We start from the raw sequence: 21961 nt of genomic DNA, 5'->3' as shown, positions 1-21961 counted from the left end.
AGAAGAAGAAGATGTGCTTTAAATCAGCGGACATGTTCACTGTTGGCCGGAAATACCGCTTCCTGCGTTACACAGAGTGGGACACTGACATGCTGCAGAGAGACAACAGAGACAGACAGAGAGACAGAGACAACAGACAGATAGAGACAGACAGACTGCAGAGAGACAACAGACAGACAGATAGAGAGACAGACAGACAGACAGAGAGACAGAGAGAGAGACAGCAGACAGACAGATAGAGAGACAGACAGACTGCAGAGAGACAGACAGAGAGACAAAGAGAGAGACAGCAGACAGACAGACTGCAGAGAGACAGACAGACAGACTGAGACAACAGACTGAGACAACAGACAGAGAGACAGACAGACAGACAGACTGAGACAACAGACTGAGACAACAGACAGAGAGACAGACAGACAGACAGTGCAGACAGACAGACAGTTGTTCAGGGTTTCAGCTGTGTCTCCTGTCTATCTCCAGGTTGATGGAGCGTCTCCGTCCTCTCGTCTCCTCGCGTCTCTCCTTCTTCGTCCCTCGCGGCTTCGCTGTGGGACCGTCTCAGCTCCGTGAGGACCGTCTGGGTCTGTGGTGGGTCGGGGGCCCGCTGGGGGCCGGAGCCCTGCTGTGGAGGGGCGGGGCCCCGGAGCGCCCCCCTGAGGCCAGAGAGCGTCGGGCCGAGAGAGAAAAGGTGAATCCAGAGTCTCTGATCACAAAGATGTTTTAATCTCAGACTTCAACCACAGACCTTTTATAGAAGTGTCTTCAGCTGCAATACCAGCGAGTGCCACTAGAGGTCGGCTCCAAAAAGCCTCCGGCTCCATAGACTCCCATTCAACTTCTCTCATCAAATCCAAAGTGAATAAAATGTGTCCATCAGTTATCTCGGTGTTGTTAGCTAAAGTCACTCCTTCTTATTAGTTTTCTGGAGGTCCATCTGAAAATAATCCCTCATTCATTAGAAAAGAAGATTCAAGAAGACCTGTTTTTGGGTTGACTTCCTGTGTTGTCATGGTAATGTGACTGCAGCCGTCTCATCGTAGTTTTAACGTTTTGTTCTGTAGGTTCTGATGGCGATCGCAGCAGACGAAGACACTCCGGTTCAACGAGCCGCCTGGATCAGGTGAGTCGACGCCGACGTTCACGTCAGAATAAACATAAAGAATTCAAATTTACCGTCAATAAAATTCAACATACGACACGTTTGTCAGAGTTTTAACATTCAGGCTGAATAATGATTTAACTTTTATTTTACATGAAGTTGTCAAAGCAACATTTTCTCCAGTTTTTAGTTATAGCGCCCCCTGGGTTTCTGAAACCTCGGAGTCGTCCACAGAGTGTCGTAAAGACCGAGTGTGAGAAGTTTTTACGAGAATCGGACGACATATGAAACATCTGCTGTTCGGACACGTTTCGAAGATCCTTTTGTTTGTAAAATCAAAACCGATCGTTGAATAAAAATGTCTTCATCAAACTTAAGATCAGCGACGTCCGGAGACGATCCGCGTCAAGTTCCGTAACAATCGGTCCAGCTGTTGCCGTGGAGACACGAGCCCAAACCCACTCCGTTGACTACAGCGCCACCTACGGGTGCAGTACCTCTGGTTCTGGGGGGCCTCGGCAGGTCTTCACCGCCGCCGTGTTTCTTTCCCTCAGCTTCGCCTGCCAGGCGCGCAGCCGAGCGCAGCGGAACGTGGCGGCGGGGTGCGCGTGCGGACGCGTGTGCGCGGCCGAGTGCGAGGACGTGCGTGTGATTGTGTGTCGGGACATCCGGCCGGGGACGGAGCTGCTGCTGTACGACGAGGCGGCGGGAAGACGGCGGCCGTCCGACGACTGCACCGGACAAACAGGTAACATATAATAATTCATAAATTCATAAATATATAATCATTTATACACACGGACGGGTTTTTAGTTCGACTTCATCGGGTTTGTCATCACACTGAAGTCTGTTTCGACGACAGACGTCATGGCGACGGACGTCATGGCGACATGTTTTCAGGTTGTTCGTTCTCGTGAACACGATATCTCAGGAACGTCTCGATGAAATTTATTTAAATTTGGGGGGAACATAAGGAGGTCAAAGGTCACTGAATTCTAGAGTTATGGCCACAAACGTGTTTTGACAGGTCACAAACACTCATATTGACCAAATTTCTAAATGTCTCAAAGGGATAAATTATATATTTACATTATTAACAAAATATATACTCTGTGTTGTAAAGTGGTACCAGACAGGAAGTGTGTGTCCACCAGGGGGAGTCGGAGGGACGTTTTCCTCCGGTGTCGTTCAGGTCTGAGCAGACGATGATAATATATTAATATTTTAAAATCACGGACGTCAGTTCGAGTTTGAGGAACAAACGTCCTTCGTTTCTCCGGCTGTTTGTGTTCGTGTGACTGAAGATGACTTCGTAAAGAAAACCGCCAGATCTTATTAAACAGTTTGATGAATCAAACAGAAGCAGCGACGTCACGTTGTTGTTGTTGACGATTCATCAACAGGTGGAAAAAGAGGATTTAAAATGGAACAATTAGAGAATAAAAGATTAGAAATCCTCCCGGAGGGAAACACATGAATAAAAACACTTTGTGTAAATATGTGATTATAAATCAATTAAATAAACAACCTGAGAGACATGAATATATAGATAATAATAACAAGTAAACAACACAACTCCTGTGGAACATTAATTTGTTCTAATTTATGCTGTTTTTTTATCGGACAGAAGACGAGGTGGAGAGGACAGAAGACGAGGTGGAGAGGACAGAAGACGAGGTGGAGAGGACAGAAGACACCGAGACCACAGTTAGCATCGTTCAAGACGAGGACACGGAGGACAGAAACCACAACAGGTGCATGAAGAGGAGGGTGAAGACAGTCCTGTCTGAGGAGAGGACAGGGACAGGTGGAGACGCGGAGAGGACAGGTGGAGACACGGAGAGGACGGACGGCGTCCTGGCTGCCGAGGACAGACGCGTCCTCCCTGGAACTCCTTCCGTCCGCTGCAGCTCCCGTCTGGCTGCTAAACCTCGACGTGTCCACGTTCTGTCCGGCCGAGTCCGGAGACCTCCAGCTCGTCCCGACTCACCTGACCCGGCTAGTGGGCGGAGCCAGAGCTCCACCGAGGACAGCGAGCTCTCCGCCCAGGTACCGCGGCCCGACGCTGAGACGAGCGGCGGGCCAGAACACGTCCGGAGGTCCGACCCGGAGGACAGGGAGAGACGGTACCGCTGCTCCAGCTGCGGGAAGAAGTTCTACCAGATCGGCCACCTGAAGAAACACCAGTTCAGCCACACGGACCAGAAGCCCTTCACCTGCCAGGAGTGTGGGCGGAGCTACACGTCGGCCGAGAGCTTCAGGGCCCATCAGGTAGCGGCCCGGTTATTAACGGGAGATAAACGGATCTGTTCTGTTTCTGCTTTCTTTCTTTAAAGGTTCAATATCACTTAAGTCTTGTGTTGTAGTACCACATCTTACCACCAGAGGGGATAGCGAGTTAACTCGTCCTGCTCAGTCAGTCAAATCTCACGATCACAATAATTAACAAAAAATTCAATCAATCTTTGTTCTGTAATTTTGTAAAATTCCCCAAAAATGTCTGTAAAAAAACATCGTGAACAGGAGCTCTGCTGAAAGTATGACATCATAAAGTCTCCTTTCAAAATACAACCGACTTTATTACCAATAGTAACTGTTCATTTCCAATCATTAGGCTCCGCCCCCTCTCCTCTCACCATCAAAACAAACTGCTGCGAGCTCACCGCTACAACAGGAAGTGACGGGGTTTGTGGGTAATGTGGTTTTAAGATGGAATGAGGAACATGTTCAATGAGTTGTCTCCACTTCCAGCTGGAAGAGACTGAACTTTGTTTTCGTGTTGAATGAATGTGATTTAAAAAGCATGTAAAGCTCTTATTTTGAAGGCAGATGTGTTCTTTGTTTCTATATTCCAGTCTAAAGCTCTTATTTTGAAGGCAGATGTGTTCTTTGTTTCTATATTCCATCACAACAGACGGTCTGTTCTGGAAAAATTCGTCCCTTTAGACTCTTTTTATCACTTTGAACCCGGTGATGATTCTCTAAGTTCAACACAGAAATAAAAACACATTACAAGTCAAATATTTTGGTTCCTATAGCAGGAAATCAGCACAGATTTCTCTTTATTGGGGAGGTGGGGGAAAAATCTGACTTTTCTACAATTTAACTGCAAAAAACTCACTTAAAACTCCACAAATTACAACAAAGTTTTTTAGAAAAGCTGCAAAGTTAAAAAGAATTGACGCAACAATCACAAAAAGACGGATTAGTAGCTGTTTAGCTTGTTTACGAGAATATTTGTAATGTTTTTCAGTTGATGTTGTCATTTGCACCAAAGACAGATTTTGAAAGCTTAAAAACGAGGTACGTGAACTTTGCCTCAGCTTGGTAACTGGCGCTGCTTTTATTTTGGTAGATGACTTTTTTAATGCAGAAACCTCGGTGTGGTTTGCAGATGAGCCACCGCGGCGAGCGCCCGTTCTCCTGCCCGCACTGCGACAAGTCGTACGGCCTGAAGCGCGACCTGAAGGAGCACCTGGTGCTGCACAGCGGAGAGAAGCCGTTCGCCTGCGAGCACTGCGGCAAGGCGTTCGCCCGCCGCCCGTCGCTGCGCGTCCACCGCCTCCTCCACTGCAGCCGCAGGAGCTACACGCAGCCTCCGAAGGTGGGAGGAGCTTCTGGGTTTTCAGACTCTTAAACTTTTCATTTTAAACTCCTTCAGGTGTTTAGATTTGTTTCAACTTTAAAGGAAGGACTGGTTTGGTTCTGTCTCCAGGTGCAGTGCTCCGTCTGCCCCAAGCTGCTGGCCAACTCAGGCTCTCTGAGGAACCACATGAAGGTCCACACGGGGGAGAAACCTCACGTCTGTCCGCACTGCGGGAAGTGTTTCAGTCAGAAAGGTACGGCCAGGTGTGCTGCTGAGGCCTCGTCCTCTCAATAAGGAATAAAAACAAAAGCAGCAGGTTCGTTAGGTTTGGATGTTTTTCTTCTATTCAGTCGTTCACATGAAGATCTCTGAGGTCATTTCCACCTTCATCAACCACAAGTGACCATATTTGGACGAGCTGGGGAGGAGCAGGGGCGTGAATCCGACACTATGCCCCGCCCACCTATACTGGAAACTTCACTGCTCCTTAGCTCCAGGTCTGTAAAATGGTTCTGATCCAGAAGTGTCTTCAGCTGCAATACCAGCGAGTGCCACTAGAGGTCGGCTCCAAAAGCCTCCGGCTCCATAGACTCCCATTCAACTTCTCTCATCAAATCCAAAGTGAATCAAATGTGTCCATCAGTTATCTCGGTGTTGTTAGCTAAAGTCACTCCTTCTTATTAGTTTTCTGGAGGTCCATCTGAAAATAATCCCTCATTCATTAGAAAAGAAGATTCAAGAAGACCTGTTTTTGGGGGCGTGTCTGTTTGATTGACAGGCCTGTGGTGCAGTCAGGTTACAGCTATCGGTGGGCGGGACGTAGTATCGTCAGGTTTCCGATCAGATCGGTCAGATCCACCTCTGGCTCCTCCCCCAGCTCGTCCAAATATGGTCACTTCCTGCTCCAAACCGCTCCGAACTAGTAAAGATGGTGACGGACAGAATCTGAACTGGAGGATTCATAATGTTCATAAACCTGATTGGTCTCCTGCTTCCTGGACAGTTTACAGGAGTTTAGATGAAAATAAAAGCAGAGCAGACCTTCACGTGAAAAACCCCAAACTAACGAATCTGCTGTAACGTGACGAGAACGAACACCAGCTGCTTTTATTTTAATTCCTCATTCAGAGGACGTCCTCAAAGTGTTCGGTTCTCCCTGTCTGAGTCCTCCCGTCTGTCTCTGTCCGTCTCCCAGGAAACCTCGACTGCCACTTGAGGATCCACAACGGGGAGAAGCCGTTCTCCTGCCCCGAGTGCAGCCAGACGTTCTCCCAGAAGCCGGAGCTCCGTCGCCACATGTTCTCCCACACCGGCGGCGGCTTCCTCTGCAGCTACTGCGGGAAGTCTCTGAGAGACCCGCACAGCCTCAAGTCCCACGAGAGGCTGCACACCGGGGAGAGACCTCACCGCTGCCCCGTCTGCGGGAAAGGTCAGAGACGAGGCCGCTTCATCTCTCAGCTCCACGACTCTGAGGGATTCTGGGCTCGTTTGAACACTTCACTTTTAACCTTCCTGCTGCGTCGGGTCTTTCGTGACCCGTTTTCACAGCCATTTTGATGCAACGAAAGACCCGAGTACAGCAGGAAGGTTAAAGTCACATTTAAAAAACGTTTTAAAGAAAAAGCCTCCAACCGGCCTGCAGACGTTCTGTCATGCACGTCCTCATGTCCTCATGAAGCGGGACATGTGAGCGTTCGCTCCTCTGCTTCATTACTGATTATTGATTCCATGCAGCCTTTTATCCCTCATCACGGACTCACAGGCACAAACAGCGTGTCCTCCTCTCATTTTATTTGATTCGTTTTTAGTTGATTAAAGCGGTGAACACATATTTCTGGACAAATGAGAAAGTTTGATTTATTTGTCGCAGTTCGTAGATCGATGCAGTTTTAAAGTTGAATTTAACTTCACTTTATACTTTTGATGTTGCCAAAAAAATTATGTGAAAAGATCTTTTTTTTAAACACCATCCACCGCTCAAAATAATCCACAACAAATCTGTTTCCTCATGTTTGATTAGTGTTTGCAAAAAATGACCAGCTGTTTTATGATTTTTTTTAATTTAATGAATTAATATATTCTTTTTTAAGTATCAGTGTGCAGGATTTAGTGTCATCTTTCAAGCATAAAAAAAAAAATCATCTTCAGTAAAAACCTGTGAAAAAGGTGGTTTGTCCCTTCTGGGCTCCTGTGGAAACATGGCGGCTCCGTGGAGGAGGCCCCGCCCACTGCGTAGATATGAAGGCTCATTCTGAGGTAACTAAAACACAACGGTTCCTCGTTTCAGCTGATTTTACACTCATAAAAACATCCTTATCAATAATAACGAATCCCTCTGACTCCGACACGCTGCACCGCTAAGGCTGTTTTTCAGTTTTTATTGTTGGTTTTAAAATGCGACGCTTCATCCTTTCAATAAAAGGAATTAAAAATGACACGTTTACAGAACACAAAACACTTTCACTTCATAAATGTTTGTAATGAAGTGAAAATCAAATAGAAGAAGCAAACGAGTCCTTTAAAGGTCCACGTTCAGATACATTTATTGATAATAAATCAGGTAGAGCTGCTTTAAATACTGTGAAAACGTTGTAAACACTCAATTCACAGAGAAAATACACAGTCTGTATTGTGCAACTGAGCTGTTTGGACTTCCTGTATGTTTGTGATGTCACCACCTCACAGTGATGTCATATGTCCAACCTCAGCACGGCCAACTGACCAACATTTTAATCTGTATGAAAACAGAGCGGTCGTTCTGTCGCAGAGCTACGACACAAAGAAGCCCCGTGATTGGTCTGGAGGTGTGTCACTCAGGAAAGAGTCAGCCAATCAGAAGAGAGCGTTGCTGATATCCAGGAGTCATAAAGACAGAGAACATGCTGTTGTTGTAGCTGCAGAGAGATGGAAAACTAAACTTGAGATGATTTTTTAAAATCTGATGAAAACAAGACTGACATTTTTTTTTAAATATGGACCTTTAATTTCAGTATGAAAGATACTGTCTTACAGACGGGTCATTTTTACACCTTTTCATTTGATCTTTGTTTTTTTATTTTCAGGCTACACGTTGGCCACCAAACTGCGGAGACACGTGAGGTCGTCCCACCTGAATGAGAAGCTGTACAGCTGCCACTGCGGCGCCTCTTACACTGTCAGACAGAGTCTGCTGAGGCACCAGGCTCAGCACAGGACAGGGGGCGGGGCTCAGGAGGAAGTGGGAGGGGCTCAGGAGGAGGAAGTGGAGGGAGGACAAGGCGAGGAGACGAAGAGGGAGTCGTCGTTGTCCGGCCGCAGCCACCCGAAGCCGATCAGAGGCCGACCCAGGAAGAAGCCCCTCCCACAGGGGGCGGAGCAGAAGCAGAAGGAAAGAGGTGGAGTCAGGCGGAGGAGAGGACGAGGACTAGGGGAGGAGACGAAGCTCAGGAGGGTAGAAGGAGACATCCAGCACGCTGTCCTGTATGTCCACACGGACGACCCTTCCACGCGGAACTCCGCCCCCTTGCTGCTGGCCCAGGAGGGCTCGCTGCCCGAGGGGGCGGGGCCCGAGCTGGTGGAGGTGGTGATATCAGAGGGTGCAGAGCAGTGCATTGTGGTCCACGGGCAGCAGACAGTGGGAGAGCTGCTGATCCTGGAGGAGGGACTCTGCTCGGTCGCCCAGACGGTCGAGATAAACACCATTTAATGACTTTCTAACCGATATCATGAAATTTAAACCCCAGATTTACGTTCTGCAGACGTGATCAGCTGTTGAAAACGTCTCTGACAAAATAAAAGCCCAAAATACAACTTCCAGTATGAATGTCTTAATAACTGGCTCACGTTCCACATAGATTATTAAAGGTTTGATTAACAGGTGGAACAATTAAACCCAACCGGTTTGCTCCCTCCAGAAACTGTAATGCCACAATAATGTGTAATACCATTGAGGGCCACTAGGGGCTCCAACAGACTCCCATTGGAAAAGCATCAAGTTTTTCTCCTGGAATACGAAGTCAGTACATTTTTTTCCACAAGTGAGTTCCACAGATATGTTTGATTTTGCTTTTTTGGAACCAGAAATGACCATATTTGGACGAGCTGGGGAGGAGCAGGGGCAGGGATCCGAAACTATGCCCCGCCCACCTATACTGGAAACCTTACTGCAACACAGACTGTTTCTAAAAGAGTTCGTAGCTTCAGGTCTGTAAAATGGTTCTGATCCAGAAGTGTCTTCAGCTGCAATACCAGCGAGTGCCACTAGAGGTCGGCTCCAAAAAGCCTCCGGCTCCATAGACTCCCATTCAACTTCTCTCATCAAATCCAAAGTGAATAAAATGTGTCCATCAGTTATTAAAAGCAGTTTCTGTTTCTAAAACTGGAAGGTCGGACGGTCTTCAGCGCTCTCGGGTTTTAAGTCGCTCACCGTGTAATTGTCCTGTTGGAGGTTTACCTCATCCTCCATCTATTCACCCTCACGGCTCCGTCGGGGCTCCCGAAGCTTCAGGAGGCAGGAAAGCAGAAATAAAGAGTCTCATGAAGAATCCGATAACAGCTGGACGTCAATCTGAACCCAGGAACTCACGGAGATCCAGAGAAAAGATGTTTTATAGAAATGTGTTGTTAAAAGACAAAAACTGAACATTATACAGCTTCTGGACGAAAAAAAACAACAACCTCCATACAATCAGATTTCAAAAGCTAATGGATGTCTGACGCACGCGAAGACGAAGTGCTGCAGAAAAATAAAGAAATAAAAAGCTGCCCGGAGGACGAGGAGCGACCGGCAACGATCTGCGTGGGTTTCTATTTCTGAGCTGCTTTCAGGACTCCACATGGAGAATACAAAAAAGGCTTTTTGTAGAAGTCATCGTAGAGCGAGTTGGAGCAGAAAAGGTTGGTAAGGTGTTGATGAAACATCTGCTGCTGTAGGAATGTGTTGGCCAGAAGTTTGTGGACGGACGTTTCCACATCCTGAAGGAACATTTCACCAGTAGGTTGAATCTTATGAGAACGCTTTGACACTTTTCAAACCAGATAAGTACAATAAGTACTGCAGTCGGAGTTCAAAGTACTTCTGTGTAAGTGTAGACACAGAAAACCTCAGAGGACCAAACTGTTCTGAATCTGAAGCCTCCAGGATGAAACCAGAAGTTTGACCTCCTCTTCCTGGTTTTTGATATTCTGTCCTTGAGCTTCGTTGATATTCACAGACGGTTTTACTGAAATGTTTCAATTAGCTTCTTTCTTTCTTTTTTGCAGGATTAGTTCGGTGCTCCTTAAAAAGGGATTTAAACTCTGAGGTGTCGCACGCGTTTTAAACTGACAGCTTCAGAGCAGCTGCTCTGTGTTGGTGTTCATCTCTGTTCTCTCCCGTCTTCATCACCTCCCCACTGACCCTCCTCTCCGCCTCCTTTCTAAAGCCGGAGATGAGACTCACCCAGACGTCACCCTTCGCTTCGCTCTCCGGCTGTTAACCAGGAAAAATAAAAAGGTCTTGTGAGCTCCGTTTTCAGTCGCTGCCGTCGAGCTGTCAGACGGGAATCAGCTGTAAAAACAACGTCCGCTAATTTATTGAAACCAAACTTCATGTCAATATTTAAGATTTATTAACACACAGCTAATTTCACTTAAAAAAACCAGGTAAAATGAAATTATATCAACCAGCTAACAAAGCTGGTGTCTCCTGACCTGACGATCCTTCTTCGGTCTGGGACGGTGAAGCTCCGCCCCTCTTGAAACGTGATGTCATCAGAACACCTCGCCCGGCTCGTCGCTTCATCGCCAGAGACTTTCTGAAGACTTTCAACGGTCTCCGTTGACGGTTTACAGAGTTGCCTTTAAAATAGATTTAACGTCTAATTATTCTTCTGTAACTCGTCTACAATAACTTCCAGAAACACGTTAGTTCGACAGCAGGCTGTTATTCTAACCCGGACTAAACGCAGGTGTGGTGGTTCCACTGGGACGGCCTCCGGCTCCGCCCACTCACCAGCTGATGTTAGCTGAAGTCGCTCTGCTGGTGAAACCAAATCCTGAAACCCAAAATAATAAGTCCAGTCGTGTGTCCTCCGAAGGCCGACGGGCCGGTACGATCGCCGAGCAATAGATTTATTATTACAGCGCTTCGAATTCCTGCCGGCATCATACGGTCGAGGGAAGAGCAGATATTTCTCTCAGGTCCAAACCGGGGAGTGAATATCGGATTAGGATTGATCAGATGGCCAGAAATACACCTGCAAATGGAGGTTTGTGTTAGTCGGTCATTGTTCACCCACACGTTCTCCGTAATCAGGTAATCCTGGACTATAAATCAGCACCGTGACAGTCAGCAGCTGTGGAGGCGACATTCACCCCAAAACATGGTGAGAGACAAGTCTGGACGTTACTCACACTCAGTGATGTCCTCTATTACCACCAACACACACACACACACACACACACCACACACACACTTCTTCTGACTCCAACACTCACCACAGGAACCAACACCAGTTCATCCGCTGCTAAACAACAGTCCGTGACAAATTCACCATTTTTTAAATTTTTTTTATTTCACTTTATTAATCCCCGAGGGGAAATGTCTTCACTACAGCAGGGGGGCTCTCAGGGGGGGCTCTCAGGGGGGAGTTGCTGCAGCAGGCTGCCACTAGCGCGGCGCCAGGTAACCTGACCTGAGGTGCATGTTTTTGGATGATGGGAGGAAGCCGGAGAACCCGGAGAGAACCCACGCAAGCACAGGGAGAACATGCAAACTCCGCACAGAAAGGCCCAGGACCGGATTCGAACCCAGAACCTTTTTTTTGCTGTGAGGTGACAATGCTAACCACTGAACCACCGTGCCGCCCTTCCTGATGTATCTGCAGCGCCTGCTGTTTTAAAACTGTTCCACATCAGAGACGGAGATAAAACAGATCAGCGGGACAGACATTGATGGACAGCTCGATAAAACCCAGTTGCAGCTTGTCCCTCCTTTCAAAACTGTATGAAATGAAATGTGCAATTCAGACAACAAACAGGCGGTGTAAACGTGAAGAGAAAACTGAAAAACTCTCACTATATTAAAACTGATTTTAGACTTGGTTTAGGACTGATTTTAGACCTGGTTTAGGACTGATTTTATACCTGGTTTAGGACTGATTTTAGACCTGGTTTAGGACTGATTTTAGACCTGGTTTAGGACTGATTTTAGACTTGGTTTAAGACTGATTTTATAATTGGTTGAGGACTGATTTTAGACTTGGTTTAGGACTGATTTTAGACTTGTTTAGGACTGATTTTAGACCTGGTTTAGGACTGATTTTATACCTGGTTTAGGACTGATTTTAGACTTGGTTTAGGACTGATTTTAGACCTGGTTTAGGACTGATTTTATACCTGGTTTAGGACTGATTTTAGACCTGGTTTAGGACTGATTTTAGACTTGGTTTAAGACTGATTTTATAATTGGTTGAGGACTGATTTTAGACCTGGTTTAGGACTGATTTTATACCTGGTTTAGGACTGATTTTATACCTGGTTTAGGACTGATTTTAGACTTGGTTTAGGACTGATTTTAGACCTGGTTTAGGACTGATTTTAGACTTGGTTTAGGACTGATTTTAGACCTGGTTTAGGACTGATTTTAGACTTGGTTTAGGACTGATTTTAGACCTGGTTTAGGACTGATTTTAGACTTGGTTTCTGTTATTGGTTTCCGTCTCTCCTTGTTTCCTCTCCTCTGTCCTTGATCTCTCCTTTCTTCTTTTTCTCGCCTCCTGCGGCTTTCTTTTATTTCTTTTTAGTCTAATCCCCTCCTCTTCCTCTTCCTCTCTTTTACCTCCATCTTTTATTTTCTTCACCTTCCAATCATCTCCTCTCTCCTCTTCACATTTTCATCTCTCTCGACATGTCCTCCTCCTCCTCTTCTGTCTCCAACACCATCCTCATTTTTATTCTCTCCTCTTCCTCTCCTTGAAACCTCTCTTCCTCGCTCCCTCTCCTCTCCACACAGCTTTCTCTTTCCTCTCATCTCTCCTCCTCCTCCTCCTCATCCTCCTCCTCATCCTCCTCCTCTCTGTATTCCAGCAGCTGAACAGCAGCAGAGTCTCTCAGCTCTGCCTCACCATGAGGACGTCTGCATGTCTTTCTCTCACCTATTTTTTTTTTCTTCTTCTTTCCTTTTCTACTTTTAAATAAAAACGTTTTTTTTATGTTTCCTGCTTCGCTGATGGTTCTCAGTATGAAGACATCGTGCATCCAGATCCGTCTTTCTGCCCTCCTTCCAACTGGACCGAGATGCTGTCCTGTGTTCTCCTCAGAGGGAATGAGTGGTCCGGGCTCGTAGCGCTGATGCAGCATGTCCACCTGTGAAGGTATGACTTTACGTTTGAATCCGTCTCTCGGCGGGAGGACGTGAAGCTTCATGATGTGATGAAATATTGACCGCCCAGGATGATTTTTTTTCTTCTTCTTCTTCTTCTTCTTGTTTTTTGCAGATTCTTTTTCCGGCTTCTCTCTCTTTTTATTTAATTTTTTCTACTTTGTGATTCTCTCACCAGCCGACATGAAGACGCTCTGTCCTCTCAGGAGTTTTAACAGGACGATAATCCAAACCGTCTAACCAGGATGGACTTCTGGAACTCTTCCGTGGAGAACGTCAGCCAGACGTCTTCTTTGTCCTCATCCAGGTCTCCTCCTCTCCCTCCTCACTCGCAGGCGGCATCGGTGCTCATCGTGCTGGTGGTGGCGGTCATCATCCTGGGGACGGTGGTGGGCAACGTGCTGGTGGTGGTGGCGGTGTGCACCAGCCGGGCGCTGAGGGCGCCGCAGAACCTCTTCCTGGTGTCTCTGGCTGTGGCAGACATCCTGGTGGCGACGCTGGTCATCCCGTTCTCGCTGGCCAATGAGGTGAGGAGGCGGTTTCTACTACAGCTGGATGTTATCTGTTTAAAGGAAAAACCAACCATCAGTGATGTCATCAACCATCAGTGATGTCATCAACCATCAGTGATGTCATCGTTGGTTTGTGAACGTTATGAATCCTCCAGTTCAGATTCTGTCCGTCACCATCTTGTTAGTTCGGAGCGGTTTGGAGCAGGAAGTGACCATATTTGGACGAGCTGGGGGAGGAGCCAGAGGTGGATCTGACCGATCTGATCGGAAACCTGACGATACTACGTCCCGCCCACCGATAGCTGTAACCTGACTGCACCACAGGCCTGTCAATCAAACAGACACGCCCCCAAAAACAGGTCTTCTTGAATCTTCTTTTCTAATGAATGAGGGATTATTTTCAGATGGACCTCCAGAAAACTAATAAGAAGGAGTGACTTTAGCTAACAACACCGAGATAACTGATGGACACATTTTATTCACTTTGGATTTGATGAGAGAAGTTGAATGGGAGTCTATGGAGCCGGAGGCTTTTTGGAGCCGACCTCTAGTGGCACTCGCTGGTATTGCAGCTGAAGGCACTTCTGGATCAGAACCATTTTACAGACCTGAAGCTACGAACTCTTTTATATGGGAAAAACACAATAATAGCACTTGTAGATGGAACTTACTGTAATGAGTTCAGCCTTCGTGTCAGGAAATTTTCAGCTCAGTTTCTTTCAAAGTTTGTTAAATAAAGATGTCATGAAAAACAAAAACTCCAGTTCTGAAGTTTTTTTTTTAATTTTTCAGTACATCAAAATGAAGAATGTCCACAGGCTGAATATAAAAATGTTCATGGTCTCCAGGTCTGAGAAATGAAACCTTAATGTGTAGTACCACTGAGGACCATTAGGGGCTGTCTCCATAGACTCCATCTGTAGTACCACTGAGGACCACTAGGGGCTGTCTCCACAGACTCCATCTGTAGTACCACCGAGGACCACTAGGGGCTGTCTCTACATCTGTAGTACCACCGAGGACCACTAGGGGCTGTCTCCACAGACTCCATCTGTAGTACCACCGAGGACCACTAGGGGCTGTCTCCACAGACTCCATCTGTAGTACCACCGATGACCACTAGGGGTTGTCTCCACAGACTCCACCTGTAGTACCACTGAGGACCACTAGGGGCTGTCTCCATAGACTCCCATTGAAAACGCATCAAGTTCTCTCCTGAAATACAAAGTCAGTAAATGTTTCCATCATGGTGTCTTTAGATAAACTTCCTCCTTCTGATCAGGGTTCTGGTCCTCCTGGAAATAATTCATCATTCATTACATATTCGGACTCCAACACAGGTATGTGTGGGGGGGTTACTTCTGGCTCCAAAACAAACAAGATGGCGACGGCTGAATTGTCAGACTGGAGGCTTCAAAACTGACATTCTCAGACCGACAGGTGATGTCTCGGTCGGCCGCTGCTTCAACCGGAATCACCATGTAAGGAAACGGGTTGAAAAACTTTTATTTCAACATTAGAGAAGTAAACGTAGACAGAATAAGTATTTTAAATTGACTCCAACCTGGAGACGAGCCCTTCAAAATAAAACATCATCGCCTTTTTCGACCCGGAACAATCCCTATTTGTCTAATTCCATCCCTTCCTGGCAAATACCAACATTAAACCTGATCTCACTGCAGCCGGCATCATGTTAACAACGTCTTCATTCACCTGTTGGAGAAGCTCTCTCGTGGATCAATAGGATCAATTCTATTCACCAGTTTTTATGTGCATTTTTTATTTTTCACATAAAACACCCGGAGGGCAGCGAATGTGTGCCGTGGAAACAGATCAGAGATTAATAATGCATGACGGGCTGGTCGTCAGCGGGCCGGTCCTGTGAGGGTAAACAGATACTCAACAGCAGCGAGACGGCTGGGGTCATCTGCAAAGAGCTCATTGGAAATATCGAGAACTCCTGAAAGTTACTGAACCCTTAGTGAAAGTATCTCAAACTCCAAATAAGCCTCTGACACCTGTTAAAAGTGTCTCACTCTTAATAAAAGTATCTAGAACCCCTTAAAGTGTGAAACAATTGCAAAAGTCTGTAGAACTGTTTATAAGGCTCCACAAGCCGTTAGAGGTTCCAGTCTGTCGTTAAAAGTATTTCATTCTCGTTGTATCTACAAATGTACAACTTATTATAAGGCTCTAGAACTCATTTAAAGTATCTAGTTCTTGATAAAAGTGTCTAGTTCTTGATAAAAGTATCTAGTTCTTGATAAAAAAATATCCAGTTTTTGTTCAAAGTATCTAGTTCTTGATAAAAGTATCTAGTTCTTGATAAAAGTATCCAGTTCTTGATAAAAAAAATATCCAGTTTTTGTTCAAAGTATCTAGTTCTTGATAAAAGTATCCCGTTCTTGTTAAAAGTATCTAGTTCTTGATAAAAGTATCCCGTTCTTGTTCAAAGTATCTAGTTCTTGATAAAAGTATCCCGTTCTTGTTAAAAGTATCTAGTTCTTGATAAAAGTATCCCGTTCTTGTTCAAAGTATCCAGTTCTTGTTAAAAGTATCCAGTTCTTGTTAAAAGTATCCAGTTCTTGTTAAAAGTATCCAGTTCTTGTTAAAAGTATTTAGCTCTCGTATCTAGAACTCTTCATAAGCCTCTAGCACTCATTAAAAAGTGTCGAGCTCTTGTTGAAAGTATCTAGAACTCTTTAAAAGTTCTCATTAAAAGTATCTAATACTCGTTAAAAGTCTCCATCACTCTGAAAGTTTCTAGCTCTCGTTATCAGGCCCTCATTAATGAAACATGGTTAGAAAGAGAAAGAAAAAGAGCACTGAGGTAACGGATTCATTGAAGCAGCCTGCAGGTGATGAAGAGGACGATGAAGAGGAGCTTCGTTGCGCTAACATGCTGTGTGAACATCAGGATGTGTTTGACTCCAGCTTTGACCTCCGAGGTTGAACGAGTTGAGAGAATACAGATGTTCATCAGGAGTGTTTCCATCATTCATACCATCCGGTTCATTCAAGTCAGTTATTGTTGCATCAGCAGAAGTAGAACAAACAGCAGGTACGTTGCGTAACACTCCACACGCCAATCTGTTTGTATCAAGGTTGGACTGTTCATCAGGAATTTAATGAATACAACAATATTTAGATGAAAACTTCAGATCTGACATGTAAATGTGAAATGAAAACGTTTGAGCTCTGAGCAGAGACCCAGCGGGAGCTTCAGATCCACCGGCTGGTTTTCTCCACGGAGCTTCTCAAGATTAACACGAGTACCACAGAGGAAGAAAATAGAGGACCAAGATTTGTTTTTATTTTTTATTTTGACAATTAAGTAAAAATGTTGAGAAAAAAGTTGATTTTATATTTCAAAATGTTGAGAATCAAATGAAGCTGTTTGGACCTTGATCAATTGTCTTTGTTGTGTTGCGCGATATAAGATGTCCTCTTTGTGTTGCGTGCAGGTGTAACCATGGAAACCTCACATCTGTCTATTTAGCGTTATTTCAGCCACTTCCTCCAGGTTCTTGTGATTTCTTGGTTCCGTTGAAGGTTTTTCTTCCTGTTAAGGAATCAAATCCACAAAGCAGGTTTGAAAAGTTCAACTTAAATCTAGAAGTCATTTGTTTCTTGAAATACAATTTCAACTTGAATCTTGATTTTTGACTTCTATTTTCTCGACATTTCGACTTTTTTCTGTAAATGTAAATTCTCTAATGTGGCTCTTATTATAATGAGATGATTATATAGAAAACAAATAAACTGCACACATTCAGAGGTATTACAGCAACGAGGGTCGATCCATAAGTTCAGTTCCTCATGAAGGTTGTTGGTCCTGCTGCTCCGTGTTCTTCTTGATTTCTTAAATGAGTTATTTATGATATATGTGTTCCCTCCTGTCTCCAGGTGATGGGTTACTGGTACTTTGGTTCCACCTGGTGCTCCTTCTACTTGGCTCTGGACGTCCTCTTCTGCACCTCCTCCATCGTCCACCTCTGTGCCATCAGCCTGGACCGCTACTGGTCGGTCACGAAGGCGGTGAGCTACAACCACAAACGGACACCGGAGCGGATCAAAGCGATGATCGGCGTGGTGTGGCTCATATCCGTCGTCATCTCGTCGCCGCCGCTCCTCATGACTCAGAAGGACGTGGAGACGGAGGATGAGAGCGACGCCCGCCGGCAGGAGTGTCTCCTCAACAACCAGACGTGGTACATCCTGTCCTCCTGCCTGGTGTCCTTCTTCGCGCCGGGAGTCATCATGATCCTCGTCTACTGTAAGATCTACCGCGTGGCCAAGCAGCGCGCCTCCACCGTGTTCGTGGCCAAGAACGTGATGGAGCGTCGGCCGTCGCAGTCCGAGACCCTCTTCGTGGGCGGCGCCGGGACCTGCCGCAGAGCGGGAGGCGGCCGCTGCCGAGCCCGGTACGAGGCGGACAGCCCGCAAACCGCAGACCGACGCGGCGCCTCCAACGTGGACGGCGACAGCGGCGGTCGCGGGAGAGGCGAGCTGGACGAGATCGACTTGGAGGAGAGGAGCTGCGACGCTCACGTGAAAACCTCCTCGTTCCCGTCGTCGCTCCGATTCCCCAGGAGAGCCGGCGGGAGGGTGAAAACCGAGGAGGGGAAGGACGGCGAGGGGACGACGGACAGGTTGAAACCTCCTTCTCCTCCTCCTCCGTCCTGCGCCTCCATATCGTGGGCGTCGTCCGAGCGCTGCTCGCATCGCTTCCTGCTGCCGTCGCCGCTGCCGCTCCGCAGCGCCGCCACCTCCAAACACAAAGCGGCTCAGATGAGGGAGAAGCGCTTCACCTTCGTTCTGGCCGTGGTGATGGGCGTCTTCGTCCTCTGCTGGTTCCCCTTCTTCTTCACGTACAGCCTGCACGCCGTCTGCAGAGAGAACTGCATCATCCCCGACGCGCTCTTCAACCTCTTCTTCTGGGTCGGCTACTGCAACAGCAGCCTGAACCCCGTCATCTACACCGTCTTCAACCGAGACTTCAGGAGGGCCTTCAGGAAGATCTTATTCCAGACTCACAAACCAACATAAGACCAGAGTGTGAGAGAGTCTTAATCCTGTTCATCAATGTGCTGTCACATCCACATTAAAGGGCTTCTCATACAGTCGGAGTATTGATTCGTTCTTCATCCTCTTTATTTAATGATCACTCCGTATCCCCGTGTAAAGGTTGTTATGTGAAGTCCTTCCAGCGCTGCTTCGTTGATGCGACAGTTGAACGTGGTGCGAGGCGTTGAGCCTGAGCTTGAATGTTAATCAGAGGAAAATAGCCGCAGGGTCAGTGGACGACGTCCCGGCAGAGCTCGGAGACGTCGGAGACGTCGGGGACGTCGGAGACGTCGCGGCGAGCCGGCCGACGCTTCGATCCTTCTATCGACGGAGGCGAAGCCACGAGGAGCCCAGAAGAACCACCGGACTTTGGAGAACACACGACGGGTTGAAACGCCTGAAGACACTCAACCAAAGTTTCAACTCTAACTTGGAGGAAAGACGAGTGAAAGTTTGGAGTTTCTGGTGTTATTGTTTGTGTTGACGCGGAGCAGCTCGCGGGCAAAACATGAAAAATCCATGTAGCGATATCAGCTGAGCTGCTGCAAACAGACTCTCCTCTGATCGATCAACCCGAAGCTCCTCATCATCCTCTGGAGCCCGGGAGGAAACGACCTGCTGCTTCTGGACCGAACCTGAAGATCTGTGACCTCTGAACCAGGAAGTGACCGGACAGGAAGCAGCGATCGATACCGAGTCGATCCGTCGCCTCACGCAGACGGTCGGATCGGACGCCGGCCGGAGACGCGAAGAGTCGAGGCGGCGCGGGGAGCGATAAGTCCACCAAATCCCTCTGGTTGCTAGGCAACAGCTGGTTTGACATCAACTTCAAAGTTATGTAATTAAGCATCTCTTCTGTGATAAATCATGAAAAAGGATAACGCTGTCGGAAACAACAAAAGAAGGCCGGCGATGAAAGTCGGCGTTCGACGCCGCGCCGACTCGTTTGTGATGTTCGGGGGAAAATGAAGATCGGTTGGTGATCGTACGACGTGCAGCCGCAGAAATAAAACCAGCCGAGGAGCCGGCGACGGGTTGATTTACTGACAGACGAATCGGACAGGAACTCCTCATCACTCACCGGACGACTCAGTAACTCACGTGACGACTTCCACGACCTACGTGGGAACGTGACTGACTTAGCTAGCCAATAACGCCCGCAGACTAGCATACAAAGGCAAACCGTCGCTTCGCTAACAGTGACTAGAATTCTTGCAAGGTTAGCCACGACCACACCAAGGCTGGCAACTAGCATTCCTTGGCTTGTGACGACCCTGCTTAGACCAGGACTTCCTCGACCGCTCGGCTACCAACGAGCATCCTTAGGCTTGTTACCCACGTCTTTTGGGAGAGCGACTAACTTTGCTGGGCTAGCTAGCAACAACTTAATGGTGTAAAAGTGACGTGTGGCCTCTTTTCTTTCTAACTACATTTCCTTTTACGTGCGATGTGCTCCTCTGCAGAAGCACTTTCAGAAAAGAAAAAAAACATTCAGAGACATTATGTAATTATGTGAAAAGATCTCGTAATTATGAGAAAAGGTTAAGGTGATTATAAATCATTGTTATGCTTGATTGGACCTGATTTAATGTGACATTAATTAAAACAAGCTTGATTTTCTATTTTTCAACATTTTGGAAAATGTCACTTTAAAAGACTTTAGTTGAGAACTCAGAGAAGAAACAGGAAATATAATGCTGCAGTAACAATATGTCAACATAAACAAAGCAAATAACAAAGATGCTACGTTACGATGTGATTATCCAGGTTTTAAGTTAACTCGTGTTTTTCTCTTCAGTGCAGAGTTGCCATTAAAAGAAAAACTCACTTCACAGGACGACATCTACAGACCGACTTCCAGGCAGGAATATAACCAAAAGTAAGTAAATATGTGTCCCATGACAACACAAATTCAACTGACAGCGCCCTCTAGTGGCTGTCGTAATCATAGAGCCACAAAGTCAACACACAGCGGAGGTTGGGGCGGACGGATGGGTCAACACAACTTAACATTGACTTAACATGTGGAAGACTGCTGTCCATTTCCTATTTTAAATTGATGATCATGTTTGTTTTACGATCCGTAACCTTAATCACACGTTTATCATCATAAGCAAGAAAAAAAAAAGACTTTTTATTTAAATCCAAACCGTAATCCTTTCCTCAACCTAACCGATCCGGCAAAACCGAAACAAACCGAGGCGACAAACATCTGTTGGAGGACTTGATGGTCCTGATTTTCAGCAACGTGGGGTTTGTTGCAAACTACAGATTCTCCTTCAGGGAAAAAAAAGCTTTGTGTCCAATTAGTGGTTGATTAGTTTATTACTCGTAAGCATTGTGACGGAAGAGCGTCGAAGACCGAATGCTCTAATAATCACGCTGTCAGAGCAGCGAAGCTCTCTGAAGCTCGGAGGTTATTTCACAACCCGGCAGATCGTCTCTTCAGAGGCTCAAACAACCCACGGAGAGGAAAACAATAAGTCTCCGTCCTGCCGGGTGGAACGATGCAGATGAAGCGCTGGTTGAGCTCCGCGGGGAGACGAGGCGTCGCCAGAGGACAAAGGACGCTCATCTGTTCCCCGAGAGGACAAATCAAACAGACGGAGGAAACCAGAGAACAGAGACGAAGCTGAGACCAAACAACCGGCGATGAGTGCGCTGACCTGAGCAGAGCACAGACAATATTAATCGCTGTTTTTATACGTGAATGGAAAACCTTTGAGAATTCAGAACAATAGACACGAAGACAAGCAGCAAATATTTAAACAGACTTCGTCTCCCGGAACGGCTGAATGTGAAAATCAGAACCAAACACTTTGTTTTACAAAGCTGTGGTGAAGAGTTCCCGTAGGACCCGATGCTTTTATCTGAGATTTAACTTACTGCAAACAAGACAAGTCGAGGAATTCAGTGTTTCATTTCAAGGGGAGTCAATGTGATTCTGTGAAGCACCAGATGGACTCAGTTATTGTTTCTGAGCAATCAATCACAACAATAACACCGTTAAACCTTTGCACTATTGTTGAGTTAGTTTAATTTAATGTTATTGTAGCGGCGGTTGTAATTTTGGACTGGAAAGACGTCCAGAAGTCCTGAAGACGATTACAGGACACAAAACATTACCAACGACTGGACAAACCCACGTTCAGCAGAACCCGTCGGCCTCATCGTGGACCAGCCGGTCAACAACAAACATTTCTTTATATAACAGGCGATACACCTGAAAGGACCTCCAACCTCCTGATCCGGGTACTTCCTAAAATCCACAAGTCTCCGGGATCATGGCCAGTTCCCCTTTAAATTTCTCCAAGAAGTCCAATAATCTCAGACTGCAGCATTTCCTCAACTCTTTT

The 21961-nt window shown here is 46.5% G+C and overlaps 2 protein-coding genes across 3 annotated transcripts in view; both read left to right on the top strand.

The window, feature by feature from the left end:
• Positions 1-11273, top strand: part of znf408 (zinc finger protein 408) — an 11580-nt gene extending 307 nt beyond the window's left edge. The window contains exons 2-9 of the mRNA XM_069139614.1: positions 481-688; positions 1062-1120; positions 1654-1847; positions 2727-3370; positions 4494-4703; positions 4815-4938; positions 5881-6114; positions 7748-11273. Of these exons, the coding sequence (XP_068995715.1) occupies positions 481-688; positions 1062-1120; positions 1654-1847; positions 2727-3370; positions 4494-4703; positions 4815-4938; positions 5881-6114; positions 7748-8370 (2296 nt within the window). The 3' untranslated portion in view covers positions 8371-11273. The remainder of the gene's footprint in view (positions 1-480; positions 689-1061; positions 1121-1653; positions 1848-2726; positions 3371-4493; positions 4704-4814; positions 4939-5880; positions 6115-7747) is intronic.
• A 26-nt stretch (positions 11274-11299) lies between these two features.
• On the top strand, positions 11300-18661 carry LOC138192306 (alpha-2Db adrenergic receptor-like). 2 transcript variants are annotated; one of them, XM_069139616.1, is made up of 3 exons: positions 11300-13018; positions 13205-13553; positions 17445-18661. In XM_069139616.1, exons 2-3 carry the CDS (start codon positions 13272-13274, stop codon positions 18585-18587), a joined length of 1425 nt encoding a protein of 474 aa, XP_068995717.1. In that variant the 5' UTR covers positions 11300-13018; positions 13205-13271; the 3' UTR covers positions 18588-18661. The 2 variants fall into 2 exon arrangements, with proteins under 2 accessions (XP_068995717.1, XP_068995716.1); XM_069139615.1 differs by having other exon boundaries at positions 13142-13553.
• The last annotated feature ends 3300 nt before the right edge of the window (positions 18662-21961 follow it).

This window comes from Embiotoca jacksoni, unplaced genomic scaffold (assembly GCF_022577435.1).
Source record: "Embiotoca jacksoni isolate LCO1_2020_lvr unplaced genomic scaffold, fEmbJac1.0.p SCAF_84, whole genome shotgun sequence".
In the NCBI taxonomy this organism is placed as follows: Eukaryota; Metazoa; Chordata; class Actinopteri; family Embiotocidae; genus Embiotoca; species Embiotoca jacksoni.
Note: the sequence above shows the minus strand (reverse complement) of the source record. Positions and strands in the feature narration are given on the sequence as shown.